Here is a 26,411-nt window from a genome sequence, read left to right as displayed (position 1 = left end):
GAAACAATGTCCCGAGAGAATCCCCTCTCTCCCCAGCTTCCCTGAGACTTCCTGAGAGTCTGAACCGTTCTGCCTTCATCGCCTCTTTTGGGCATAACAAAATGCAAATCCACCTGTCACGCATGCCGGCGCAGCGTCTGACTGAGGAATGTCACAAATCTGTTAGTTCAGACTTCAGGTTGGAGGCTGAAATAATATCTGGCCGGACATCATCAATGGTTAACGGCAGGTATCCGGCTGACCTGCTCCCGGTCCTGAAGATGAGGCCGTGCCTCTGACAAAACACAACTTCCATGATGGTGATGTTGAATTTCCACAGATGGTAAATGTCCTCCCATTGGTTCCTGACTACAGAAATGTAACGTACCTGAACGCACCGCTGAACAAACACTGGCTTATTTTCGGGGTAATAGTGAAAGTGTATATAGTGAAAGAAACAAAACATAGTGGACGATGATGAATTCTTGATGTGAGTCTGAGTCACGGGTGAAGGGTGAATGGAAACTGTGAAACAATTCATGACACTTCCTGCATATCATTCTAGTCTAAAACAATATATCCTGTTTTTTGTATCATAAGCTCAAGCAGAAACGTCTATTTGTAAAAGATGAATTAAGTAGCAAATAAATTAGTTAATTTTCTTAATATCAAATTATGAGAAAAAAACCATTTTCAATTCAAACTCACTTTTAAAACGGTCATTTAAAGCACAATCTAATCACTGCCATGTTAAGTAGAAAATAAAGGCTATATCTGGCCACGCAGGTTCTTTAAACTGAGATAACTGTTAATGAAGGCACGTTAAGGGTCAGAGTTCCCCGACCTGATTACTTCTAGCTTGGTTATGTAACCGTGAGTAGAGTCAACCCTTAACATAGCTCCCTCAGCCTCTGCAGATAAGCCTCTGCAGCGATAACGCAGCTCCACTCTGGGGAAACAGCCGGGAAGAAGAGAAAAGCGGCTTTAATTGGCTAATTTCACTGATCGTGCCCTGAAAGTAACTTGAGTGAATCTATCTTCAGAATAAAATCTGCCTAAGCGAGCCACATGCCTTTACTTTAGGCTGAATGTCTTTGAAGATTAACTGAAAATAAATAAATAAATAAAAGCTGCTCAATCCCACTAATGACACCAAAACGTGTAAAAACTAAACTGGAGCCTTCGTTTGCTTTCACCGCTCTCGTTTCTAACCGTTCAGAGATAAACCTTCATCTGTTGCCCCTGATTGCAGCAGACTGGCTGCACCCTGCATTCAATATACTTTAAGTATTACTAATTAAGGAGGCGTCAGGGGGTGGGCGGGATGACTAAGTGAGACTCTGGTGAAAAGTGAGAAGAAGGAAAATGTTGTTCAGGAAAAAAGAACAAAAAAAACAGGCAATATTTTGTATTACTTTGTTTGTTTTGTACAGATGTGATTGGTATGTCTATTGGAGATAAAGGAGAACTTTACACACATTTCTATCCTATCATGAGAAACTGTATGGGTGACCATGTTTCTGCTTTTATAAAATATGTTTATTATCATATTGAATATAAATGTAAGTTAAGTTTACATCATTTAATGAAATAATAAAAAAATATATTTAGTACTTTACACTGCAGCATGAGGAGAAATATATGCATTGTTATTGTTTCCATACATCGTTTCCTCTACTTCAAACCATTCTAATAACCATTTTCCGTACAACAACAAAAAACATGGTGAACTCCAAATATGCATAAACATCAGCTCGCCAATCCTATTTTATTTTTCTGTGCACCTATTTCTTTCTTTTTTTTGTGTCAGTCTGGGAAAATAAGAGTAAAGTTCCAGTATGTCATCGTGTCTGGTGTCTGTAATTCCTACTGGCATCACCGGCCGCTGATTGGCCGCTCCCGCCCGCGAGCTGCAGAGGTGGAGAGGGGGCGTGAACGCGAGCTCTCCGGGCGCGCTATATGTACGGCTGGTGCGCCTCTCCGGGACCAGGGGAGCAAACGCACGAGCGAGCAGACAACGCAGCCGACGACCAGAGCAGAGACTTGGACATTACACGCAGCCCAGCCGGACCCCGTACGCTTTAAGTTTGGAGAGAAAAAATGCAGTCGGTGTACCAGCACCTGATCAGCCTGCTGTTTGTCTTCGGCAGCCTGCAGGTTAACCAGCTGACGGAGGGCTGCTCGTGCGCTCTGTCGCACCCGCAGGACGCCTTCTGCAACTCCGACATAGGTAGGTAACGGGTCACATCGACCATTTTACCGCTGTTAACGAGCCTCTTTTATTATTCTAACCCCTGTACTGAGAGCAGATGTTTAGATAAAAGTGCTGCCTGTCAGCAGGAGAGAGGACTGACCTGCGATCACTTTACCTTTTACGCTAGTAATGCTTGTGCTCAGCTAAACCCCCCTTTTGATTATAGAGGAACTTTAGTAAATAAAATAAATTGTGACGAAGATCTGTCATTAACTACTTTAAAAAAAATATATATATTTTTTTTTACTTTCAACCAAATGTTTACACCACAACTACTACTTCTGTCATTTTCAGATTTCATTTAATTGTAAGATAACAATGTTTGTAGTCAGTGGCGTATGCCAGTGATGCTTCTTGAAGTGATGCTGTCAAGGGTTCCCTAACGTTGCCACACTTTCCATCCCCAAATTGATGAAATTTGGATTTGATCGTATTTTGTTTTCAAGCTATAAAGGCATGTTTGTGTGGCTCAAATGGTAATAAGTATGAGTGAGTGGTGTGCATTAACAGCAGTTGATGAAAGGATGCATCGTTTTAAATCATGCTTATTTATCTGCACACTCTGGTATTTCTCTGTCGGGCAGCCACTCGGCTGTAACTCAGATATGCTCGGCCTCTAGTACACAAATGGTGGACGAGGGGGGGTTTACATAGCTTGTTTTACTGCCTGGTTATGCTTTCTCTGACTCCCCGGAATAATATGAACTTGGGATCTGGCTCAGCCTGGAGCACCAGTCCAAACTGGCCTGTGTTTTTAGATAACACAGGTAAGGACTCTGGGATTATCTGATCTGCCCTGTGGGGGCAGAGAGAGGGGGGGGGGGGGGGGGGGGGTTTTTTAGGGTCAAGAGTTGCATGCAGTTTTGGGGATGAAATGTCTCAGAGGGGACAGGAGGGTGTCTGATTTCTAGAGGGGAAGCAGACACGAGTTTCTTTGACCGACGACCCCGTCACTTAAAGCCACACACATTCATTCCTTGATATTAGGCAGAAGCTGACAGTCTTTTTCAGTGTGGCTGATATTGTGCTTCATCACTTGACCTAAAAGCGTGAAACAGTCATGAGGCTCTCCAAAACCCTGACACACTGTCAAACAATAATCTCTCAGTCTAAACTGAGCACACACACACACTGCAGCCATGTGTGTAGCCCATGTCTTGTGTCGACTAACAAGGGAAGTCCTAGTTTCCGCAGCAATGCCCCTATGCACACACACGCACACACACACACACACACACTCTGACACACAATCTAACGATGTTACATTTACTAGTGGTCACCAGTAGAGATTCGAATGATGGATTACACAGTTGTTATTGATGCTCACAGGGAAAGGAAAAAAATCCCTTTCTCATGTTAAATACACCTACAAAATCACATTAAGATTATATGTTTCCTAAACGTATGCCCCAAGCTCATTCCTTATCCTTGCAGGTACCATTGTATCTCAAAAGAAATAGTTTTGGGAAACACTTATTTGGTTATTCGCAAGATAAATCCAAAATTAATAATATTCTGAAAGGTAACTATGATATTCATGCTAAACTAGGCAAAAATAATTAGTTTTGACACTTTGGCTTTCGAACAAATTAAACAAATAAGATACATGTTACTTAATAAGCTTTGGGGGGTGCTCGTTGGCAGATTTTGTCACCTTTAGACGGAGTCAGACTAGCCGTTTGCTATTGTTTCCAGTCTTGAGCTAAGCTATGCTCAGCTAAGCTAATCGGCGGCAGGCTGTTCCTTCAAAGTCAACATAAGCGTGGTATCAATCTTCTCATATAATATGCATTTTTCCAAAAACCATTGAACTACTCCTTCAATTATGACCTCAAATTGTAGTGTCCGATTTACTAAACACAGTACATCATCACCGCACTACAAGGCTTTCCTCTTCCAAAGGCTCCTCCAGACGCAGCCAAGAAAAGGCTTCTTTGCCCAAATTCGAAGGACACAACCATGAGTCTTATGTAGGTGCAGGTGACGGGAACTCGCTACGACGCTTTGGTGAATCCTCTGAAGGGGAGGAGTTGCAGATTAAGCCTACTAGACCTCTCGGAACCCCTCTTATAAGAGGAATCCGGTGAAATGTGGCCGATATTGCAACTCAGGACCCAAAAGGGTCTCTCCATGTCTCTTGCTCTTTGGTAAACCCTGACCACAAGGTCTGTGGGAGCGTCTTCACTCATGCGAAGCCTTTCACAGTCCTTCAGATATAGCTCGTGGTGTTTGCACCCACTGGAAATGTGGGACTGACTTCAATGGGCGCAGTGATCAGTCGTGAGCCCCACAAATCCCATTTCCAAGGTCTCGGCTTAGCTCGAGGTGTGCTTTGAATGCACGTGGACCATCTTTCCCCTCGGTCCTCAGAGGGAAACACTGGTTGGATGCAAAGGTCACAGCCAGCAACTTTCACTAATCTGGGTTCAAATTGACTTTTTCTTGGACTTCCTTAATTGGAATGGACAAAATCCAGATTTTCAAGACGTGGGAAGGAAGCCTGAATGATCCAACTTCCGCTATTATTGTCTTTTTTCCACGTATGGCTTAAAATAAAAGGTATCATGTCCGGTCCGATGTTAATGCAAATCGAAGCATCAGTTCAGAGGCATCATGTGAATGTGTACAGAATGTAATCATCCAATCCTGGTTCATTCTTTCATTTAACGTCTATCCTATTTCTATCACCTGAAGCTAAAACCTCTCCGCTTCCGCTTGTGTCACGAAGCCCGGTTCAAACACGGCGAGAAAAGTACGGGGTTGGAATGCTAATGCGGCGAGGGAGAAACCCTGTAATTCTCACTGTCGACATCAAAGGCGACAGGCCTGAATCTTCCCAATTTAAGACCCGTAGTTCAGTTCAAAGCTCTTGTTTTCTTGGCCCTGACCCACAATCACCCGCTGGATGAATCACAATTTGGTTAAAGGCAAGGCAAGTTTATTTGTATAGTACATTTCAACAACAAGGTAATTCAAAGTGCTTCACATGAAACCATTAAAAGGGTTGCAAATTGGGTTATTGGAGTCTGTCTCTCTTCATTTGACACGTTTAAATATAAATATTTAAGGGGGGGGGGGGGTTCTGTCTTGCTTTCCCTTCATTCTGATGGTGGAATGTTAAAGAGACATTGGAATGCATTTCAGTGAATTGTGTTAACTGTAGTTTGAGTCCTTGCTCATCACATGAGTATAAAAATGTCCCACAGTGCAATTGGCCAGCTTATATCTGTTCTGATTAAGTGAGAGACATCCCGTCAGTCTTGCCGCTAACATACCTGGGCACCGGGCAATGAGCTGGAGGACTTGTTGGCTGCTATTAGGCAGCTGGGTTGAAGCAGCCCATTCACAAGCAGAAATGAGCAGGGCTTGTTTTTCCAAAGCCCTCCGAAAAGCAAGACTAGAGGCCCGGCAGTAAACTCTGACCCCGGAGATTTAATATCTCTCTGTAAAGGGCGCTAGTTCCCGAGTGCTCGGGGTGACAGGGCAAACCTTTACGTGCTTGCGCCGCGAACCAGGTCAGTTGCCGGGGATTAGCGTGATGTGTGTGTATGCTGGGTTTGGGATGGAGGATCAGGACATCAAGAGACCCGGATCCCGCCCTGCCGTGAGTATTTCTGTGCAGCACAGAGCAGCTTTGTGCTGCCAGCGGGTTAAGAGCGACCTGGCCCGGGGCTTTGCGACGGCGCTCTCCCGGTACCAGTACGCCCTCCACCTCCTTCCACTCATGAGAGGAGTTTAGTTAAATCACGACTCCCTCCTCAACTGCAGGTCAACAGGTGTCGGAGGATAACCTGAGTGAAGCCAGGACTCCTGTTGTGACAGGCGTTATGCGAGCTTGGATCCGTAGCTTTCCCAAAAAGTGAGCTAAAATATGACGCGATGTCAAAAGGTTCTGGATTCCATACCAGCCTGGGATGTTCGTCCCATGAGCCAGGCGTATCAAATGTCCAGCCCGTCCCGCCCTTTTCCCTGAGGACCACACAGGGGAGGGAGGGAGGGGGGGAGGGGGGACATCAGCCCAGCACACACTCACTATTGCACCACACGCCAATGATTTATTCACCTTCAGTTATGCTGGCTGTAAAGGGAGCATTGACTAATGTTACGCTTATCGACCTTGCAACAATTGTAATAAATTATATTTATCTCCAGAATGTCGCCTTCGTGACGACAGACTTTTACAAACGGGAGCAGCGGATCGAACTACAAACAGAACTTTACGGTTCAGTAGTCATCTGACCAGCTAGTCTAAAGGCAGCCGGTGAGAAAGAGACAGGAGAGGTGAGCGAATGTGAAGAAAAAAAGAGAGAGAGAGATATGAAAAGCAGGGAACGTGTTAGCAAGCGCGCCCAGATAACGTCGGGCTAACTGTCCAGGCTGGTGTCGGCCGTGACTCTTTTACAATCTAATTTGGAGACTGGGCTTTGTTGTTTTTGAGGTCAGCTGGCATCACATTTGGATACCAATGACGACATGCTTTGGAGATTCCCACGGCTCACTCCAACGGGAGCGTTTTGTCGCCTCGTTGAAACCTGGTAATCATCGGGCATCAGACGCAGTGAGAAAAGCTCGTACTTAATCAGCTGCCTTTGCATTGTGCCGACCGGTAAGAGGACGTTAGGGGCGCGATGCTCCAGCGTTACAGCGGCTTCAGTTTCACTGTTTATTTTTCGAGCGTGGTGGTGTGTCGTCTTGAGAATTCCTCTTCCTCCCACACGCCTCCCCGAACTTGGACCACTTTGTGCATACTAAAATCACCGTCACCACCCCGCTGCCTCACACACACACACACACACACACACACACACACACACACACACACACACACACACACACACACACACACACACACACACACACACACACACACACACACACACACACACACACACACGAGAAACCTTATTGTCATGCCTGCAGTTTGCCACATTGTACGTAGGCTGAAATAAATGTTTAACGAAATGACTTAAGATTTCACATTGGCATCTCACGCTTGTGTAATCTCCTGCTTTCGGCAAGAGATACTGAGGGAGAAATGGATTCACTTTGTTTCCTGTCAGACCCTGGTTACCTCTCATCACGAAAAGCCTCCCACACTTGAAAATGTATGTCAGATCCTCTGCAGAAGATAAATACTTGTGCGTCACGGCCCTGGCCTGTAATCCCTCATGTTTAGCAAGCAAGATGGAGAGAGCCTCTTTACATTACAGTATGGAGAGGCTGATGGATATTTCAACTCGACTAAATCATATATTAGAGTTATTAACGTGTGTTTATTATACATTTACTGCACAAATAGTATTCAAATTTAAATAAAACTTTAAGATTCATGGTGTCTGGAAAGTTCAGCCAAATAAGGCTGCAAATATAAGCACTTCAATTGCTTTATATCCTGCCGAAATCACCTTATTAACCATTAGCAGTACTGTCACTGATGGTAAATAATCAGTATTAAATGATTCATTTACACATTTTGAATGTCATAATACTTGTGAAGCATCGAACAGTTACAGCAGTACACAACTAATCAATGTTTCTGCTTGAATATGTATCGCCTGTGGTTTTAGTTTAATAACAGTAGAAAGTGACTTAACCCACTATATATATATATATATATATATATATATATATATACATATACACATATATACACATACACACATATATATACACACATACACACACACATACATATACACACACACATACATCTACATATATACATATATACATACATACATACATACATACATACATACATATGTACACACACATATATACATATACACACATACATATACATACATATACATACATATACATACATACACTCATGAGGTAACTGTACACAGACACAAGTACGGGAAGTTAAAGTTGTATGTAAAAAGAGTTTAGAATGTATGTAAATATAACTGAGGGGGGGGGGGGGGGGTCACTGCAGAGGAATGACACCAGTCCTCTGTCTCTGCAGCAGCTGAGGCCCTTCACACATTCCTCTGGGTGATGGCACCATCACTGGCCAATTAGTGGCTGCCCAACAAGAGAGGACCTATCTGGATGTGAAAGCAGCTGACCTGTGGCCCTTCAAACACTTGTTTCTCCTGAGGGTTGCTCTTGAGGTCAGGGCAGAGGAGGAAACTAGGTTTCGGGGGGTGGCGAGGCTCGAAAATAACGGCAGCAGTGTGTTTAACAGAGGCAAAAGTACCCCGTTATATCTGCACATTCCTCCGTAATTGTGCCCCGCTTCCTCTGTAATTGCAGCGGCAAACGGCTGTCAAACTGCATTTGGGTACGTTTAGCAGAGGTCCGTCAGGCAGTGGCGCTCTCAGGCTCATATTAGAAGAGTTGACAGATTAATGGAGCAAAATGTTCTGCAGCAGGTTGCTGTGAAAGGGCAAACAGGGGCCTCTGAAATGATATGCGCTTGCCTTGGTTGTGTGATTTATCGTGAAGCTGTCGGTGGAAGTCAGTGGGTTAAAACACAATGTCAACAGTTGGAAAAACAATCCCCTCTGTGATCTGCCTCGTGTGTTGCCTCACATGCCCGTTTGAAAGATTTTTCCGTTTTGTGTTGCAGCGCGTTTCATGCATGGTAGATATTCTAAAGCAGCATTGGGTACTTTGTAGAATCGCCGTTGCTTTAACTTGTGGTGCCTTTACTGCCTCGCGTGGCTGACGCGCTAACGGGTGACGTTAACCCTAACTACAACAACATGATAATTAGTAACACTAGCAGTGTCAGTTGGTCCGTCCACCACTTTGGTCCACACAAATAGGTGGATTGTCATGAAATTTAGTGCAGATATTCATGATCCCCAGAGGATGAATCCCGATGGCTTCGGTGATCCCCGGACTTTTTGTCCAGCGCCACCACGAGTTGACATTTGCGGTTTTCAGCTAAATATATTAAGAATCATTCGAAGGATTGCCATGAAACTTTCATGTAGACATTCGTGGTCTTCAGAGGATAACTTATAATTGCTTTGGTGATCTCCTGACTTCTAGCCAACTATCGGCATCTTCAAGTCTAAATTACTCCTCGTCAAACACTGCGATGAACTTTGTGTTTGGTGCTTGTTAGCTAATGTTTGCATGCTAACACCTAAACCAAGATGGAGACCAAGGTAAACATTACCTGCTGAACATCAACATGCTAGCATTGTCATTGCACGCTCACGTTAGCATTTAGCTCAAAGCACCAAAGTACTGCCTCACAGAGACGACAACTTGAAAATAACTATCCTGATCATGATCAGAAAGATTCCTCAAATACACTAAAATAAATGAACCAAATAGTACACTATATTTCTATTTCCTAAGCTGCAGGGTGGCCACATTCTTTAGATTAGTTCGCACTGGCTTGAAATACATTTTTCTGAGGTTGTTTAAATAAACACTTGGCCAGTGTTAGTTGTGTCTGCGGCCGGTCGGCTGTGGGCAGCAGGTGAACTTCACAGAGGAGAGACTGCCTATATGCAGGGCCCGCAGCTCTGGTTAGACTCGTATTCACCGGCTCAGATTATCCCTCATTTCTACGCTCCCAGCTCCCTGGCCTTCCACAATAAGCCCCTGTACTCCAGCACGAGGGAAAGAAAACAAATCAGTCACAACTGAGCGTTTTCACCTTGCAGACGTTTACATGAGGGTCCGGCACACCGATAATATCTTTCTCCAGCCCTAATCCCAATGTAGAAGGAAACAGGAGACACACAGTGCACCCCCCTCGTGTGACCCTGGTGTTTTTTAATGTGATTGGAGTCATTTTGCCAATTCTGATCTGAATAACTACAGCTACAAAATCAAAACCAAGGTTCAAAAAGTGTCCTGTGGTTGCTACAAGTTCCACCTTTAGCAGTATGAGCACTTATCCCAAACACCAGCAGTGAGAATGAAGCCCTGCTACATGGACGAGGCCTCTTTCCCTCTAATTTCTGTGTCAAACTCAAAAGTCTCTGTAGCGGTTTGTTTCCCATTGGCCTTCCTTGGCAAACCGCAGCAATGCAGAAAATCGGATTAACGGATTAACTGTGGTGCCAACCGGTCCTGAAATGGTCCTCATAATGGGTTTGCTAATGCCTCCTACTGGCCGAGGCAGAGTGCTATTTGATGGATTGGATGGTTCCATGTTGGAGGAATGTGACAGTTTGTCCAAACCATTTCAAAGTGATGTCTGACGTCCGTCTCCTCTCTTCACAGTGATTCGAGCTAAAGTCGTGGGCAAGAAGCTTCTGAGAGATGGACCTTTTGGAACGATGCGCTACACAGTCAAGCAAATGAAGGTGAGCGTGTCAACATCAACGAACACCTCTAAAGCTTAGAAGTTTACACCTTTTACAGTCCGTACATTTCTGTCTTTTTTACTAGTGGAGTGAACATGCTTGTTGTTTATATAGCAGAATGCTCAGATCGGACATGCTGGAATATTTTTTTTTTCTTTTCTTAAGGGAACATATTTCAAAAGCTTCAGAAAGAGTTTGTGATGTCATGCTCAACGACCCAACGTGACAAATTCTCTGCTTTATATAACCCTGGATTCTGATTGGAAGCACGAGGTTGTTACATGGAAAGTGTTTTTAACACAAAAACAAACAAAACAAACTTGTTTCTTCCATTGAAGAATACCCTTAAAATGAAATACACTGACTGCCTCTCCACCCACTCAGCCGCCTTGTGACAGCTGAAAAGCAGTTTGGGATACTTCGCATGAAAGCCTGCTCTTCACTTCCTCTATATTCTTACATAACGCTGCATATTTCCGACAGATGCTGACATCGGCCTGCTGCTCAGACAGGAGCCAGGCCGGAGGATTAGCGGGCTTACGGGCATTACAACTCAACCAAACTCCTCGCGCCGAGTGTAAACATTTCAACAGAGTCGTGCACTGCGTCAGTACAATCCCAGTTTGTACAAAAGCATTAAGTGGCCTCTTGTTAGCGAAGCACACCAATCATCACAGTTAGGATTATCCCCAGGAATTAGAGGCGACCTTTGCACCTCTTGGTTTATTTATTTGTGTTACAGTCTGCTGATTTGTACTGCAAACTGTGGTTTTCCTTGTGGGCTATAATAGCATGCGAATCCCTCCAAATTTCGCATGCGTCGGCTTTCCTAAAACCTCCACAGTTTCAGGCTTTAGTAACATTTTGCTCTGTTCTGGGGGCGACGCGTCTAAACAGGGATTTCCTGTTCCCAGACAAATGAATTACACTGAAAAAAACCCACAACAGTTCTCGGGGCAAACACTGACTGTTGGCTCTGCATACCCGGGACAAATAGAAGGAGCTGATGTCCACGGTTTGGCAATGCCCTTGCCCAAACAGCATCAAAGTGGAAGAACATTACACAACACAGTCATGTTATCTGTGCTTTAGTTAAGGGCAGAGCCCAACACTCCTTCTCCCGAGAGGCATTCCTCAAGAAACGTCATCTGATAAAGCCGGCGTATTGTTTTCATTCCTGAAAATGTATGTGAAGAGTTGTTTAATTCTGTTTTTTAACGCCGGCGTTGCTTCTCGTGCCGTTGCAGATGTACAAAGGATTCGACAAAGTGCAGCACGTGCAGCACATTTACACGGACGCCTCGGAGAGTTTGTGCGGCGTGAAGTTTGACATCAACAAGTACCAGTACCTGATCACAGGTAAGCTCAATGGCCAACCGGGGTCGAAAGGTCAAAGAGGGGTTTTTCACGATCGACGCCGTCAAGTTGCATTACGGGAAGTGTAGGATTCTGTCTTTTTGGAGCTTGAACCACACTAGTCAGAACATAACAGAATCTGTTGCTTTGATTTTGACCGTTCTTTTTTTAATTTCTCTTACCCAAGTCCCCAAACTGGATACAAAATATCTGGAGTGCCAACTTTAATTAAGCTTGAGGGTGTCAACCACAGCTTATTTTTAAAAAGGCCAAACTGTCCGTGGTTAAATATTCTAAACTCAAGGATCGCTTACTTAGCTTTTCCAGGAGCTTTCCAACCATTTTTCCCTGATGTCCTTAAGGCTTCATCACGTGAGCTAAGTAGAGAACTGCATTCACGTGATAACAGGATGACACCCAAGCAAGTCCCATCCACAGAAGAAGTCCATGGGATATGGTCGAAAGCTCTGTGCAAAGCTTAATAAGTACGTTTTAAATATTGTACCTGAGATGTGTTGCCAAAACGTAAGGACACAAATCTTTTTCACTGTCCCTGTATGCTTCTGCAGCATTTATGAAAGGTGAAATAGCTACTAATGAGATGCCTTTGGGTTTGGAATATTTGAAAATAAATACATAGAAAACTTGTTTTATCTGGTATTTCAGATCTGTTCGGTCTGACGTAGTCCCTCACTCCTCTCCAGGGACTTCTTCATTTGTCCTGTGACACAAACTTCCCACTATTTATACCTTTCCATTTGCCACTGTGCAAGCAGGCAAAGCAGGGGCCTTTTAAAAACAAAACAAAAAAAACTAATTTCCCTCAACGTTGCAGGCCAGAAACAGCAGGAAGCAATTCTCTCACAACTTGTCATCAACAGCCAACAGGAAGCGACCGGCGCTTTCCAGCACAAGCTTTTTATGAGTTGCTATTTCCAACGGAGGTGCAGTTTACTTTGGACCCTGCGGTGCTTGGCGTATATAGCTGTCGCTACATCCCGACTTGTAAATACTGTAACTGCACCCCACAGTGCAAGCGAACGAGCCGGGGTTGCTGGGCAGCGGCGGCTCTGTTTACCAGAGTCCGGGTGCGAGTGACATCACCGATGTCATTCGCTCCTCTCAAGGTTCTATAATAAGTCCCTGCATACGATCAAGACCGCATTACCGCCAATAGACATCAGGGCCTATGAGACGAGCTGCTTGGCTCTCTTTTGATTGAGCCTCGAGTGCTCTGGTACTTAGTATTTGAGCATCATGCCACACACTCGACACCATGTAATAAGCCTGCTAGTGACTTCAGTAATCCCAGTGCAGGGGATACAGGCAGAGGGGGAGGGGTCGAAAAAGAACCACATATTTGTGAGCTGTCAAATTCCCGCGTGGTGACAACACGGTGAAGGAGACGTATGCTGACAATTCACGATGTTCCTGAGGGTGTCGCAGGCCGCCGCAGCGCACCTGTCTCTAAAATAGACGTCTGACCTTTTGATATTCAGAAATAGGGGTGTTGGTTTAGTGTGGGGCTTACTGTGTGAGGTTGTTTTACCAAAGATAAACAAGTTTGATTGCTTGAGCAGTATGTTTGTATTATCCTGCGTTACATGAGCAGGATTATGAAATTAGACAAATAGCAAAATAAGATACCGGCAACAGTTGGGACCGAACTGAAATATCTCAGCGACTGTTGGATCGATTGGCACGTGACTCGATGCGTTGACCCATTCCCGCCACTGTTTTCATCTACAGGTCGAGTGTACGATGGCAAGGTCTACACGGGGCTGTGCAACTTCAACGAGCGGTGGGAGCGCCTCTCATTGGCCCAGAAGAAGGGCATCAACCATCGCTACCAGCTGGGCTGCAACTGCAGGGTGAGTGGAAACCAGAAAGATGAGGGAGGAGGAGGAGCTAAAGCTCACTGCTCCTTCATTTCACTAAAACTAAACATAAAACCGCTGTGACTTCTATAAAAGGCCACGTGGGTGCTTATTAATGATTACAGGAGGAGGGAAATGCTTCTAACAGAAGTACCCTTTGTATTTGAAAGATCAAACCAATTCAGGCTCAGTAATGCTACTGTTCCACTTCTCATGCAAAACCCATTTACTCATACTTGAAACTTCACGGTTTGGAGGATGCTGTGCAGTCATCATTGTTGAGACTGAATCACTAGCCTAATTTCCACCATAACTCATCATGGATGTTAAGCAGAAGCCGAAAAGGAGAGAAAACAAGTTTCACTGGGAGTTGTTAAGTAACAGCTCTGGAACCAGCTCAAGTCTTCATTCCCGTTTCTGTATGCGACTCACAACATGCAGCCTGTCGCTGTGCAGCTGTCGACCTGCCTCGTAAACGTCCTACTGTACAGCAGTGTCCAGGACATCTGCTAACTCCATCGGGGCCCCATCAGTATAAGTGGATTAGCAGAGGGACCTGTTTGTTCCCAGTGCGGGCCGGCGCCTGTAAACTGTGCTCGGAGCGTACATGGCAGCAGCCCAGAGGCATCCGGAGAAGTCCATCGATCAACTGAGACCTCAGCCTGAGAGTCTGTAAGCACAGGCAGGCGAAAACATCATCACACTTATTAAAAACGCGCTCCGTCGGCCTCCGCATACCTCGGCATGATGATGATGTACTGCGCTGGAACGCAGGAAGCGTGTCGCACCGGTTACAAAGTAATTCTGCACACATCATTAAAAACCACTCAAACCCAGAAGTCACGTCAAACGTCTGAACCGTGGAGGACACACTCTCCAGGCTTGAATAACAAAAACACCCCAAAATGAGAAGCGTGCCCTCTAACTTTCTAATTGAATTTGCTGGCTCATTCAGATAAGTGCAGCTGATGACTCCGATTCGCTGTCGCTAAACACCGCGTTTCCGTTCATCACCTCCCTGAGTGGTTATGCGACACTTCCTGTCAATTCACGGCGTGCATTCACCCGTCAAGCTTCTTTTTGTGCGAGCACCTGGAGGTGTGACGCACGAGAGACGCCGAGTAAAATCGAATTGAATCATTACGAAAACTACAAAAACATCACCGCTTCAGGAAGATGGCATTTCACACAGAACAAAGCATACGAATGCCAGGGAACGCTTACTGGGTTTGCACTTATTATTAACCAATTGCTGTTATTTAAAAAGATGCCTTTTTACACCTCATCTAATAATCTGCTGCAGGAAGTGACTCAAAGCAGTGGATCAATGATTCCATGTTCTGGATGTTTCACCAAGTGCATGATCATTTCTCTTGTACAACTGTGAGACTTCTTTCATATGTTAATGGTCCATTAAGATTATTCTACTTTGCCTTTGCACAGACTTCTAGACTGTAGACTCGTTAAAGTTACATGATACCAATCACTGTTAGCTTCAACAAGTTAATGAATAAATAATGATATGTTTTCATTAACGGAATGTCATTCATTTTGAAAGTATACTGCATTGATACCGCTCACCTCTGTAAGATACATTTTAAGCTAGAGCCAAGAGACCGTTAGCTTACTTTAGCGTTAGCCTGTAAGCGGAAGGAAACGGCTAGCTTGGCTCGATCCAGCTTTAAAAAAAAGACACCTACCAGCTCATTAATAAACACGTTAAACAAGATTCAACTTTATTCCTGATTGAGAAATGCTAAATGTGAGTTTTTGGAAGCTTTGGAAAAACGTTGATGTTTCCAATTTTTATGCTAGCTAAGCTAATTGCCTGCTGTCTCTAGCTTCATATTTAGTGTACAGGCACTGGAGTCAATATTCTTATCCAACTCTCATGAACAAATCATATAAAAATATTTCCCAAAGTGGAAAACTATTCTAATCCATCTTCATTTTTAACGTGTGACGAGAGACTCTCCAAGAAAAGAAAACAAACAGTGAGGGAAGGGTGGGGTTGAGTTTCAAAAATATATTAGGAGTATATTATTACAGTAAGAAGGGAGGTATGACTATTTGAGTAAATAAAGCACAGTGAGTTTACAGTAGCTGTGGCTAGTATCCAGTTTTGTTTCCTGCTCCATCTTTAGTCTTGCCTCTGTTTCTGTAGATTAAGCCCTGCCACTACCTGCCCTGCTTCGTGACCTCGAAGAACGAGTGCCTATGGACGGACATGCTGTCCCACTTCGGATACCCCGGCTACCAGTCCCGGCACTACGCCTGCATCCAGCAGAAGGAGGGTTACTGCAGCTGGTACCGGGGCATGGCTACACGCGAGAAAACCACCATCAACGCCACCGACCCCTGAACTTCAACGAACCCTAGTCCAAAATCCACTACCCGCCTCCCTGACTCCGTCCAATCCCTATCACTTCTAGATAATTACAGGACTCTTTAAACTCACTTGCCTGGGTGGCCGCCTCTTTAAAGTGGCAAAAAAGAAACAGAGAAAAGACCACATTCATTACAGTGCCTGCTTCGTAGCACTTCTGATAGAAAACAATACCTTTTTTCCTTGCACCAAACGGTCTCTTCAGGGTTCAGCGGTGTTAGACATTTATAAGACCAATAAGAAGTTGAAGACCTTGAAGAACTAATCTCTAAGAAAAGCAGTGACCTCTACACAATTCTAAGTATCAATAAGCCTCGTTGGTGTTAATTAGCGACCTGCAGTTAGGCTACTGCTAACCCAGTATTATGGTCATTTTGTGCATCGAGAAAGCTATATGAAAGAGCAGCCAATGATCGATATGTCCATTTGAGATGTAAAGCGGTTAGATTGTTGCTACTGAACTGTACTTGCTAGCATTAGACTCTACACATCATCAACAACACAGATCGAGTGCCAATGTGAGGTATGATCTCTGAAAATTATACCTCTTATTTCGGCCTCAATTTATTTTTTTTGAAAATGGTTTTACAGTAAAGTATACATTGATTATGTTCAGTTTTTACTGTAACGCGTCTTTATGGATGGTAGACTCTCTGCTTACCTGAATGTTTGCAATGTAACTCATTTTGCAGTTATATCACAAACGCCCTTTCTGTTGAGCACTGTTGAATATCAGAGAAATGCTAAAAAAATGTCTGCGTTACGTTGCCGACGCAGGGAAGAGCTCACTTCTTACAGAGATGGTGATGTTTTATTTTTTGCTGTATATAACATAAGCTACAGAAATGAACTATCAACTCAACTGAAACCTCTGTAATGCATTTATTTATATGTTTATTAGAGTACACAGTAAATATGTGGTATTATCTGCAAAAGAAAAAAAATATATAGCAACAGTCAAAACTACATTGTGACCTTCGCAGCCTGTGCAGCCGTCCAGAATGAAGGACCAGCATCTCCAGTTGTATAGTACATCAGGTACTTTAGTTTGTTAGCTGATCATAGTCCCCTAACTGGTACTCTTCACCAACCCAATGAAAGTCAAGTAGAAGCAGAGATTTCAGACATTGACATATTTTGTAAGTGTATATTCAATCTTTTGGTATTTAACTATTTCAAATGGACTATATATATATATATATATATATATATATATATATATATATATATATATATATATATGAAAAACAATATTGTCACTAAATTGTCCCCCCCCCCCACCCAGTGCTGTACCTTCAGTCCATTCCATGAACAGACACAGATTTGTTACAGCCCCTACATCAGTAACACTCAGAGAATCTTACATCACTGTGGCTTTGACCAAGTCGGTTGATTTCAAAAAGAGTAGTTCGACATTTTTGGGAAATATGCTTATATTCTTTCTTGCTTAGATGAGTCTGTTCGCTTAACTTAGTCTTCATGCTAAGCTAAGCTAACCACCTCGTGGCTGTGGCTTCATATTTAACGGACCCACATGAGAGGGATAGAGAAATGTGCATGCGTATGCAAGAAAGCCAATAAGCTTATTTCCCAAAATGTCTTTTTTTTTCTTTTTTTTTATCCATTCATCTCCATTCCAAAATGACAAAGTGTCGCTTTCTCTTAGTTTTCTTCATGAGAAAACAGAATTCAAACCTCCTCCGGACACTAAAGCTACAGTCAGAGCGTACCGGAGGAGGAAGGTTTGTTTCCGATACTCAACAAAAGGCCGAATAAATTATCATAAACTCATTTGATTTCAGTGATGTTAATCTACGCAGTTCAATTTTTACACCGCAAGTTCTCTGCTTTGAACAAAACATCCTTCAATCCATCGTAATGTTTTTCTTTTCTTTTAAAGTCTGAATAGTCTTCAACCTGTCGACCTCCTCTCGAGTATGCGACATACAGAGAGTCGTGATGAGGCGTCATGTTGTTTTTAAGAGGCTACAAGAAGTTAATAATTGTGTAAAGCAAACAAATCTACACCGGTTTCTTTTTGTACAAAACATGTCCGTTCTGTCTTTATACGTGTTGCCGAGGCTCTTTCTCCAGCTGTGGCGTTTCCGTGTCACTATTTCTGTGGTTCATGTTTGTGTAAATATACCGTCTGCTAAACACAGAAACACTTGGTCAAGATTGATCCTTAAAAGAAAAAAAAAATTCCAATCAAGGAAGCTGTGTACAGTCCGTGTGTAAACACTGATTCCTGAAGTGTGCGTGGTGGGAGGTGGGGGTCCTTGTAGGAGTTATAGAAATGTGACTTAATTTCTGTGTTTTATATTTTTATAATAAAGATTTAATGAAAAACGGGCCAAAGGAGTGCTGTGATTTATTTTGTGTGTGTTTCTCTGCGCTGTGTAAACAAAGAACAATATCTGTGAGGCACTCACCATCTGCGTGTGATTGGGATAGAAGGTTTGTTCATTCAGGGGGAATTTCTCAGGACCGAGGGAGTGGTAGAGCTTTATCATCTGAGAAAACTGCAAATCAGAAACACACGAGACAGACAAGACGTTATTATTGAAGCAGCGGAGGACAGGAGAGGCTGGATAGACATAACACCTGTGTACACAGCATCATTCATAATGGAATATCAGATGCTTATGAAATATGTGACCCAGTGCAGTGAGACACAACTCTGAACACCTGTTGCCTTAGAAGGAAAACAAATCGAGTGTTTTAATTTTGATGTAATTTTCCTCTCTGGTGGACAGACTTCCTCTTACCTGCCTTACCATTATTTACTCCGCCTATTCTAAATATATATATATATATATATATATATATATATATATATATATATATATATATATATATATATATATATATATATATATATATATATATATTTATTAACGTTTGGGAGTATGACAATAGAAAAAAGAAAACTGTGGCAACCCAAAAACATCTGGTATGCTTTGTCAAACAGGTGAGTAAGTATTTACAGGGCTGTATATGTACATTATGAGAGTATGAGTCGTCTCTGGGGGAGCATACTTGCTCCTTTAAACTTATACTAGAGGTGACAAGACTACAATTACGAACCCGTGCAGAGCCGAGCATTCACACTTTTTTGTGAGTAATAACGTGTGGTGCAGGAGGAGGAGGCCGCTCGCTCGGCCGACTCCAGAGACAGGTGTTACAGCTCCCTTTAACAGCCCAAATAAATCAGTCGGGGTGGGGGGGGGGGGGTACTTTGTGTGGGTTAAAGTAGAGCAAAGGGAGCAGTTACAGATTGCTTACCACCCAAGGTTTGCTGCAGAAGTTGTAGATGGAGAAGAGAGAGTTGCTGCCCGGGACCCCGCCGAAGTGCAGGCCGATCACGAGGTTCCTGAAATCCTCGCCGGGGACCATGCTGTAGGCGTGCTGGCGAACCAGCACGAAGTCGGCCTTGAAGGACCTGCAACAAGACGGACAGGAAGATGAAAACCGGAGCGGCGTTTGGCACGGTTTGAGTGACCAATCTGTAAGGTTTTGAGAGTGTAAACTGATTCCCATCACCCTCAGCTGTAATTCTTTCATGCTAATTATCAAATGTTCACATGCTAAACTAAAGTCGTGAATATGGGAAATGTTATACCGCCATCCCATCATCTATCAGTCGTCTTCATGAGCTGTCCCTTGATCTTGAGGATCAGAACAGGCCAAAAATATTCTGATCATGACTTTACAGGCAGAACGCTGCTGCATTTAGACAAATATAAAGATTAAGATTTGTTAATGAAAGTTTTAGATGAATCCCCTCTCTGTTTAGAACTCTGACCCGACTGTGCTCGGCTCAGACATCTCCGGCCGGGCTGACGGCTCAGTCAGCACACTGACACACTGCATCTGGGCCTCGTGAGGGCTGTAAAGCCCTCGGCTTTACAGCCGAGGGCTCCATCATCCAGCGGAACATGTCGGGGCGAGAGGAGCGAGGAAATGCTCCTCGGTGCACCTCATCTTATCAGATCCATCCATCTAATTAACACCGCCTAATCCTTCCTTTACAAACTGCTCTGGGAGCAGGGCCAAGCGACCCATCAGCCACCTGGTTTTTGCAACATTTCACGCTAGCAAGTGTCGTCTCACGGCAACATGTTCTTATTTTGATTCCCATATATATTACACTAAATCCTTTGATCCACTGTAAACATAAACATATTGATAAGCGCAGCCTGTATGAACAGCAGCGTCGCTGAGCTCCAGCTGGATCACTTTGGTTGGCCCGCACATCGCACATGCACGATAAAAATATGCGTGTATGCACAGGTATACACGCACACAGGAAGTATATAAGTGCTGCAGGGTGTAGGGGTGGAATTACAACCAGGCCCTCGAGCAGGCTCGGAGTCCTCCAGTGTTGCTTATGTTAGACAGCACGGACAGCGCTGGCGGGACGACTGAGGAGGGATCTGGTCCTCGGCAACAGAGCGACTACAGCTGTTCCTCCCTGCTGCTGCACTCAGTGCCGCGGTGGCATCGGACCAAAGGCTCGGCTATTTATACTGGACGAAGCTGTTTATTGAGGCCCCCCGGAACCAAAACCAGACTCAACAGTCCACGCGAAACACAAGTTCCTGATAAATGCGCGATGTGCCGTTTCCAACAAACTGCCGGAGTGAAAAAGGGAGAAGTGTGTGGGAAGTTGAACACAGCATGAGCCAAGACATTGACCTAGAGGACACCTGTTCTATCGGTGTAAAACTAAATATGTGGTGCTGCATCCAATCAGAAAACCCTTTAAATCCAGGTTGGCTTGATTAAATGCAAGAAGGGCTGCAACTAATTATTAATTAGATTAATCTGTCAATTATTTTCTTGATTAATTGATTCATTGTTCTACATAATGTCAGAAAATCACAACAACCATGAGCCCATGAGTCTTTAAAAGACAACTTCTTATCCCTTGTTTCATCTCGTATGCTCCCAATACAAGCTGTACTGCTCAGGTAAACGGGTTTCTCTCAGGCCATGCATGCACGCACAGACTACACCTTTGTGCTACCTCATTACCACAGAAAGGCCAGATGCAGAAGACATTCAGCCCGGCGGGATGGCTTTCACCAGGCTACGGTTAATGGAGCCGGTGCCCTATAGCAGCGGAGCATAACTGAAGCTCGTCACCCATTAACTTTGTTTTTCTGTCTCTTCACTCGTACTCGTTACGCAGATACAGGGCTCCCCAGCGGGTCGCGGATTACACTAAAGCGGGACATTTATGCTTTACGATGCAAATCGCTCGGGCCTCCCAGTCATCACTAGGCGGGCGATATGCTAATGTGCCCTTTGAATGGGTCATCAGAGGCGCAATGAAGGCTGATAATAGGCACTGATAGGGGGATAGCGGGGTTATGGATTAGGATATGGGGAGGCAATGGATCCATGTGGAATCACGAGCCCGCTCATAATACCTCCAATAGTACACTGAGATAGGTACAGACGTGCTGGAAGAGATATCCATCTTAACAAGTTCTTTTTTAAATCCAGTCAAACAAAACTGTGGAAAAGTAAACATCGTACAACTCAAAGTTTGACTGTGATGTTAATACTGATGTATTCACAAACTTTGGAAGTATTTCATACTACCAACTGATTTAACATTTCTTAAAAAACACTATTTAATATTGAAAGGGACACTTCATATTTTTGGTTGATGTATGTGTGAGTCAGAGAAAGGGAACTGTAGCTTGCCTCAAAGCATTCAAATACTTCAAGCTGCTACTATCCATCATTTCATATCAATGATGTAATGACGTGTACATGAAAGTGTTCGCTTACTATGAGCCCACAGAGAATTATGAGCAGACTCTGCAGCTTCCCTCAGCTCCACAGCACGATTTAGCATCTTGCAGCTCCTTGGTTTGGTTTTTACAGCCCACAACTTGACTTTTTGGGTTGAGTCTAAAAAGCTCTAACCAGTGTAATTCCCAGACAACAGAGCTCAGATGAACCCATTGTATGCTACTTGCCCTGCACCAAATAGCAGAACTATTTAGTTCACACAGCGGAGCATCTAGCAGCTAAAGAGCCAGATATTTCCCTTGGTGGACTGGTGTAGACCAAAACAGAGCTACAAGTAGCGTAGGAGAGGAGTATTCAAGTGACCGCAAACACGGCATCAAGTGCACTTTAACAACTCTATAATGTAATAACATGTCATTCTTGTGTCAACAGCTTGCCCCTAATGCATCAAAAGAAATGTGTAAAAGCCAGGAATGAAGATTAGCCAAAGACAGGTAATCAAAGCGTGTTTAAGTCACAACTCTTGATATCTGTCTGGTTAAACATATACTGCAAGCCAAACAGTTGTGCAACACCATTATACAATATACTGTACAACAGTGCCAACAGGATGTTTTCATCAGTCTTCCCAGAGCAGGAAACTATTCAAACACAAGACAATATGCTGCCATTTTGTTCTCCAGATCCATTTACTGTACAGAATCTCTGACCTTCTAATGGGCTCCACAGGGATGTCTGAATTGTAGGGCTCATTTGTCTTTATAGCGGCCCCGTGCCTGGCTCAAAGGCTGGTAAGGGTCTTATCTTCCTTCCATCAGTCTGTCTCCCGATGATAAGGATAAACTGGGTAGAACTTGGCGGGAATGCAACGACTGTCAAACAGTACATGCCGAGGATCAGCACAGCAATCGTACACAATGGTGCATTGTGCCAAACCGCCCCTCCGTCATCGGAGGGAAATGCACCTCAGAAAAACAATCGGTGCTTTCCTGTTACAATGACAGTCACTAAAGTAAAACAAAAAAACTCATACAAAAAATACGTTTTTTATGGTGTGAAGAACAAAAGGTTCAACATTTTGGGAAATATGGAAATTTGCTCTCTTTCTGGGAGATGAGAAGCTTGATACCAATACTTTGAGTTCAGTATTGAGTTGGGGGTGGGAGGCTGAAGCTAGCTTAGCATCGTGACTGAAAGAAGGAGGAAAGAGCAAGCCTAGCTTTCTCAAAATTTCAAAAACTTGCCAAGTATTGCTCACAGATTAACACATATCTATTTTGTTGAGTGTAAATAGTACTGTAAAAACGACAATTTGTGGTTTAGGGGGGGGGGGGGGGGAGTTGCGTGCTGTAAGAATTTCTTGGTCCGTTCCACTGAATTATGAGTTGGAAATATGTCACACTTTGTTGTCATTAACGAAACTACTCTAGATATGTAACTGCAGACATTGCTAGTTTAGGCTATTTAAATGATGCGGCTACAAGGTTAGCAAGAGGGAGGATCCATCTCGGAATAATTGGTGCACACCCCCAAGTCAGAATAATAACAATTTCCCTGTACTTCCTTGTTCTTCTGTGTGACCACAGCATGCTGCAGATGGATAAACTGGGAAGAAATAGAAACGCCACACAACTAAATGCTAATTAATTTTTCTGTGCAGATTAAAGGAACGAGATACATCGTGTTAAAAATGTAGCTTAGCTTCCAGTGCTAAGCTAAGCTAATCTAGACATGAGAGGGGAATCAATCCTTTCATCCAACTCTCGGAAAGAAAGCAAATCAGCATATTTCCCACGAATGGCAAAGTACTTTACTCCGCAGAGACTGAAGTTCTTTCTGAAGCAACTTTACTTTGTCTTTAAGGCCAACAAAGCCACAGTATTATTATATTAAAATGTTGCCTTGTGCAATATAATAATAGAATAACTTCTGCAAATCCAATCATTCACATGTGAAAAGGATTGCCTTTAGGCAGCAGTGTAGCAGAGCACTTAACAGAAAAAGTTAAGTCCTGTCAAATATTAAACAAAGACATGACCTTTGGGCTTTGCTTTAATTCATGCTTTGGCCCTCTGCCAATGAAAACGTCGTATGCTTTTGTTAAATGATAAACATCAAGAAGGAAAGACTAGAGGGCTTCCAAAAAAAACTCTGTTCGCTTGATTTATTGCGAAAATCCACATTTTGTTTATTTTTAAAAGGTGGATTGAGATCCACTTGGCTGACGGTCGGGAACAAATTAAAATGTTTGAGTCGAGTTTGATCAAAAGGTGGACAGAGTGAGTTTTGGAAAAAGCCCTCTGATGAAAACTTTATGAACGTACTCAGTTAAAGCAACGCCGTTATGTTTATGTTGTACTTCACTATTTGAAAGTCAGGTTTTACGGTGCTTTCGTTTCTATCTGGGGCCGTACGCATAGACCTACCCTGAGAAACTCTCCATCCTGTGTACAGTGACTGCCTGTCGCCCAGCCTCATGCTGTGGTCCCCTGGCCTGGATCTAAGACTCCCTGTGGTCGTGGCTGTGGCTCCGGGCCCGGCGGCTCCGCAGCGAGCTGGCAGCGCCTCAGATCCTGGGCGGTGGCCCCGGTCAGCGCCAGCCAAAGCTCTGGATCGTGTCCGGCTGCAATCGCACTCCGGGGTTCATCTCCACGCAGCGAAGGTCAAAGAGTGACGGAGCACCAAATGACGGGAGGGGAAACGAGCGTCGTTAAGCGGGGCCATTTGTATTCATGGCTGTATTACAGAAGCAGGGATGGTGGAGCGGGCCTACAGTCACAGCGCTCCATGAGGAATCCACCCTCAGGCCTCCTAAAGCCATGTCTGAACTGAGCGGGATTCATTTGCCCGATAATAAGATGAACCTGTCTGAGGTATTAGGTTCCTTCACTGATTAAAATGGGCTTTTAAAGGAGTCAAGGGAGGGGGGGGGGGGGGGGGTTTAGGCTTGTTTTTGTGTATGTGCGTGCGTGTATGTGAATCGACTCTGTGCGGTCTCAGCAGTGAATTGTCACCTGAGGTAACCAAAGGAGAGTCTTGTTCTGTGGGGATTGGAGAGGAAAGAGGGTCGGCCCCGTCTGGCTCAGACCGGCTGCTTTCAGGACAGAACATTTAATGGGAGAGTACAAAAAAAACAATTCAGACATGGATCTGCGAACGTAATCTATCTGAAACCTGTGGGGCACGGGAACGCGACTCTCGCGGCCTCGGCAATGATCGAATCGGTGTATCGTTGAACATTTAAGACAAGTCAAACAAAATGGCGGTTCAGTCCGATTGTCAGGACACGTGAACTGGCTGGTGCATGTCGCTGTCAATCTACATATGAACAGCCCTTCCCCTTGTGAGCAATATGAGCTGTCAGCCAAAAACTGCTTGCTTGGCTTGAATTAAGCTCGTTTCATTGACATTCAGTGTTAGTGAAGGTATCGGTTTCCTCACAGGTACAATAATGAGAGCAGCTAGTGTTAAATAGGTCCTCTAAGAGTAATACATGTTTATTTTCAGTGAACGCTAGAGTTTGTTGTGCTGAAAGTCCTCCTCACATCCACTATTAGCCATCACACTGACGCCCAAAACCGCTTCCAGAGCGTGCAACAGTGAAACAAGCTCAATAAAGCCATTAATCGCCATTAATGAATCAGCGGGTGTTATTGACCGCACCGGGAGCTCTGTGAGGACAGTGGAGGAGGCAGGGCCACTGCCCATCGCGCCGCTGCCCATCGCGCCGCTGCCCATCGCGCCGCTGCCCATCGCGCCGCTGTGGTCCGTCTTTCAGCCAGACCAGTGTTCCCACTTGGAGCCGAGCAGCTCGCTGGAGGTTTTGGCAGCGTGGAAGCGGGTAAGCCAAAGGGCTGACTACAGCAGTGCGGCATGCAACAACACGCCATTAACTACTGTAACTCGTGGCGCGTCGCTCTGCTGTACTGTGAAGGCTGAGCGGTGCGTGCCACGTTGCACCACATGGCGCCACACATACGCTTGGTGGTTGCAAAAAATTGCATGTAAAGTCCACTTTTGATGTGCTGCGCTGGAACCGTGCAGCTTTGTGTTTGGTCGTTTTGGCTCATCAGTTCAACAACCCGCCATTGGTCCTTGGGCACCCGAAATATCATGCATTTTGATGCAGCAGAATGTGAAATTAGCTATGGACAGACACAGAGGTGCACACTCACCGACACACACACACACACACACACACACACACACGTGACCTATCGCATGATCCTCCTCGCGTAGATGATAATAATAATAATAATCTGTTTGAATGAGGTCTTTTGAGCTGTAGAAGAATTACAAAACAGAAAAGAGGATGTGTAACTCCACTGATTGTGAGGTCGTCCAACAGTCAGAGCAGCCGAGGTATTCCCATTAATTCATCACATGTACCTGTCCCTGACAGAGATGTCAATAATTACACTATCAACGGCAACGATTCAGTTCATAACACTTGCATTAAAACATGCACTACAAAGGATCGAATGAAAAGGACAGAGAGTAATAAAATGATGCCT

The 26,411-nt window shown here is 44.1% G+C and overlaps 2 protein-coding genes across 2 annotated transcripts in view; one reads left to right on the top strand and one right to left on the bottom strand.

The window, feature by feature from the left end:
* The window catches only part of syn3 (synapsin III), a gene marked incomplete at its 3' end in the record, with an annotated part of 90,921 nt that overhangs the window by 37,726 nt on the left and 26,784 nt on the right, over positions 1 to 26,411 (bottom strand). Inside the window, exons 5-6 of the mRNA XM_079294290.1 lie at positions 19,417 to 19,573; positions 18,564 to 18,653 (exon numbers count right to left, since the gene is read on the bottom strand). Of these exons, the coding sequence (XP_079150416.1) occupies positions 18,564 to 18,653; positions 19,417 to 19,573 (247 nt within the window). The remainder of the gene's footprint in view (positions 1 to 18,563; positions 18,654 to 19,416; positions 19,574 to 26,411) is intronic.
* Positions 1,981 to 17,310, top strand: LOC306795701 (metalloproteinase inhibitor 3). The gene is made up of 5 exons (XM_079294291.1): positions 1,981 to 2,209; positions 10,430 to 10,512; positions 11,760 to 11,871; positions 13,618 to 13,739; positions 15,910 to 17,310. The coding sequence occupies exons 1-5, from the start codon at positions 2,080 to 2,082 to the stop codon at positions 16,105 to 16,107; spliced, it is 645 nt and encodes a 214-aa protein (XP_079150417.1). The 5' UTR covers positions 1,981 to 2,079; the 3' UTR covers positions 16,108 to 17,310.

Source organism: Melanostigma gelatinosum (genome assembly GCF_949748355.1).
Source record: "Melanostigma gelatinosum genome assembly, chromosome: 22".
NCBI classification, from domain to species: domain Eukaryota; kingdom Metazoa; phylum Chordata; class Actinopteri; order Perciformes; family Zoarcidae; genus Melanostigma; species Melanostigma gelatinosum.
Note: the sequence above shows the minus strand (reverse complement) of the source record. Positions and strands in the feature narration are given on the sequence as shown.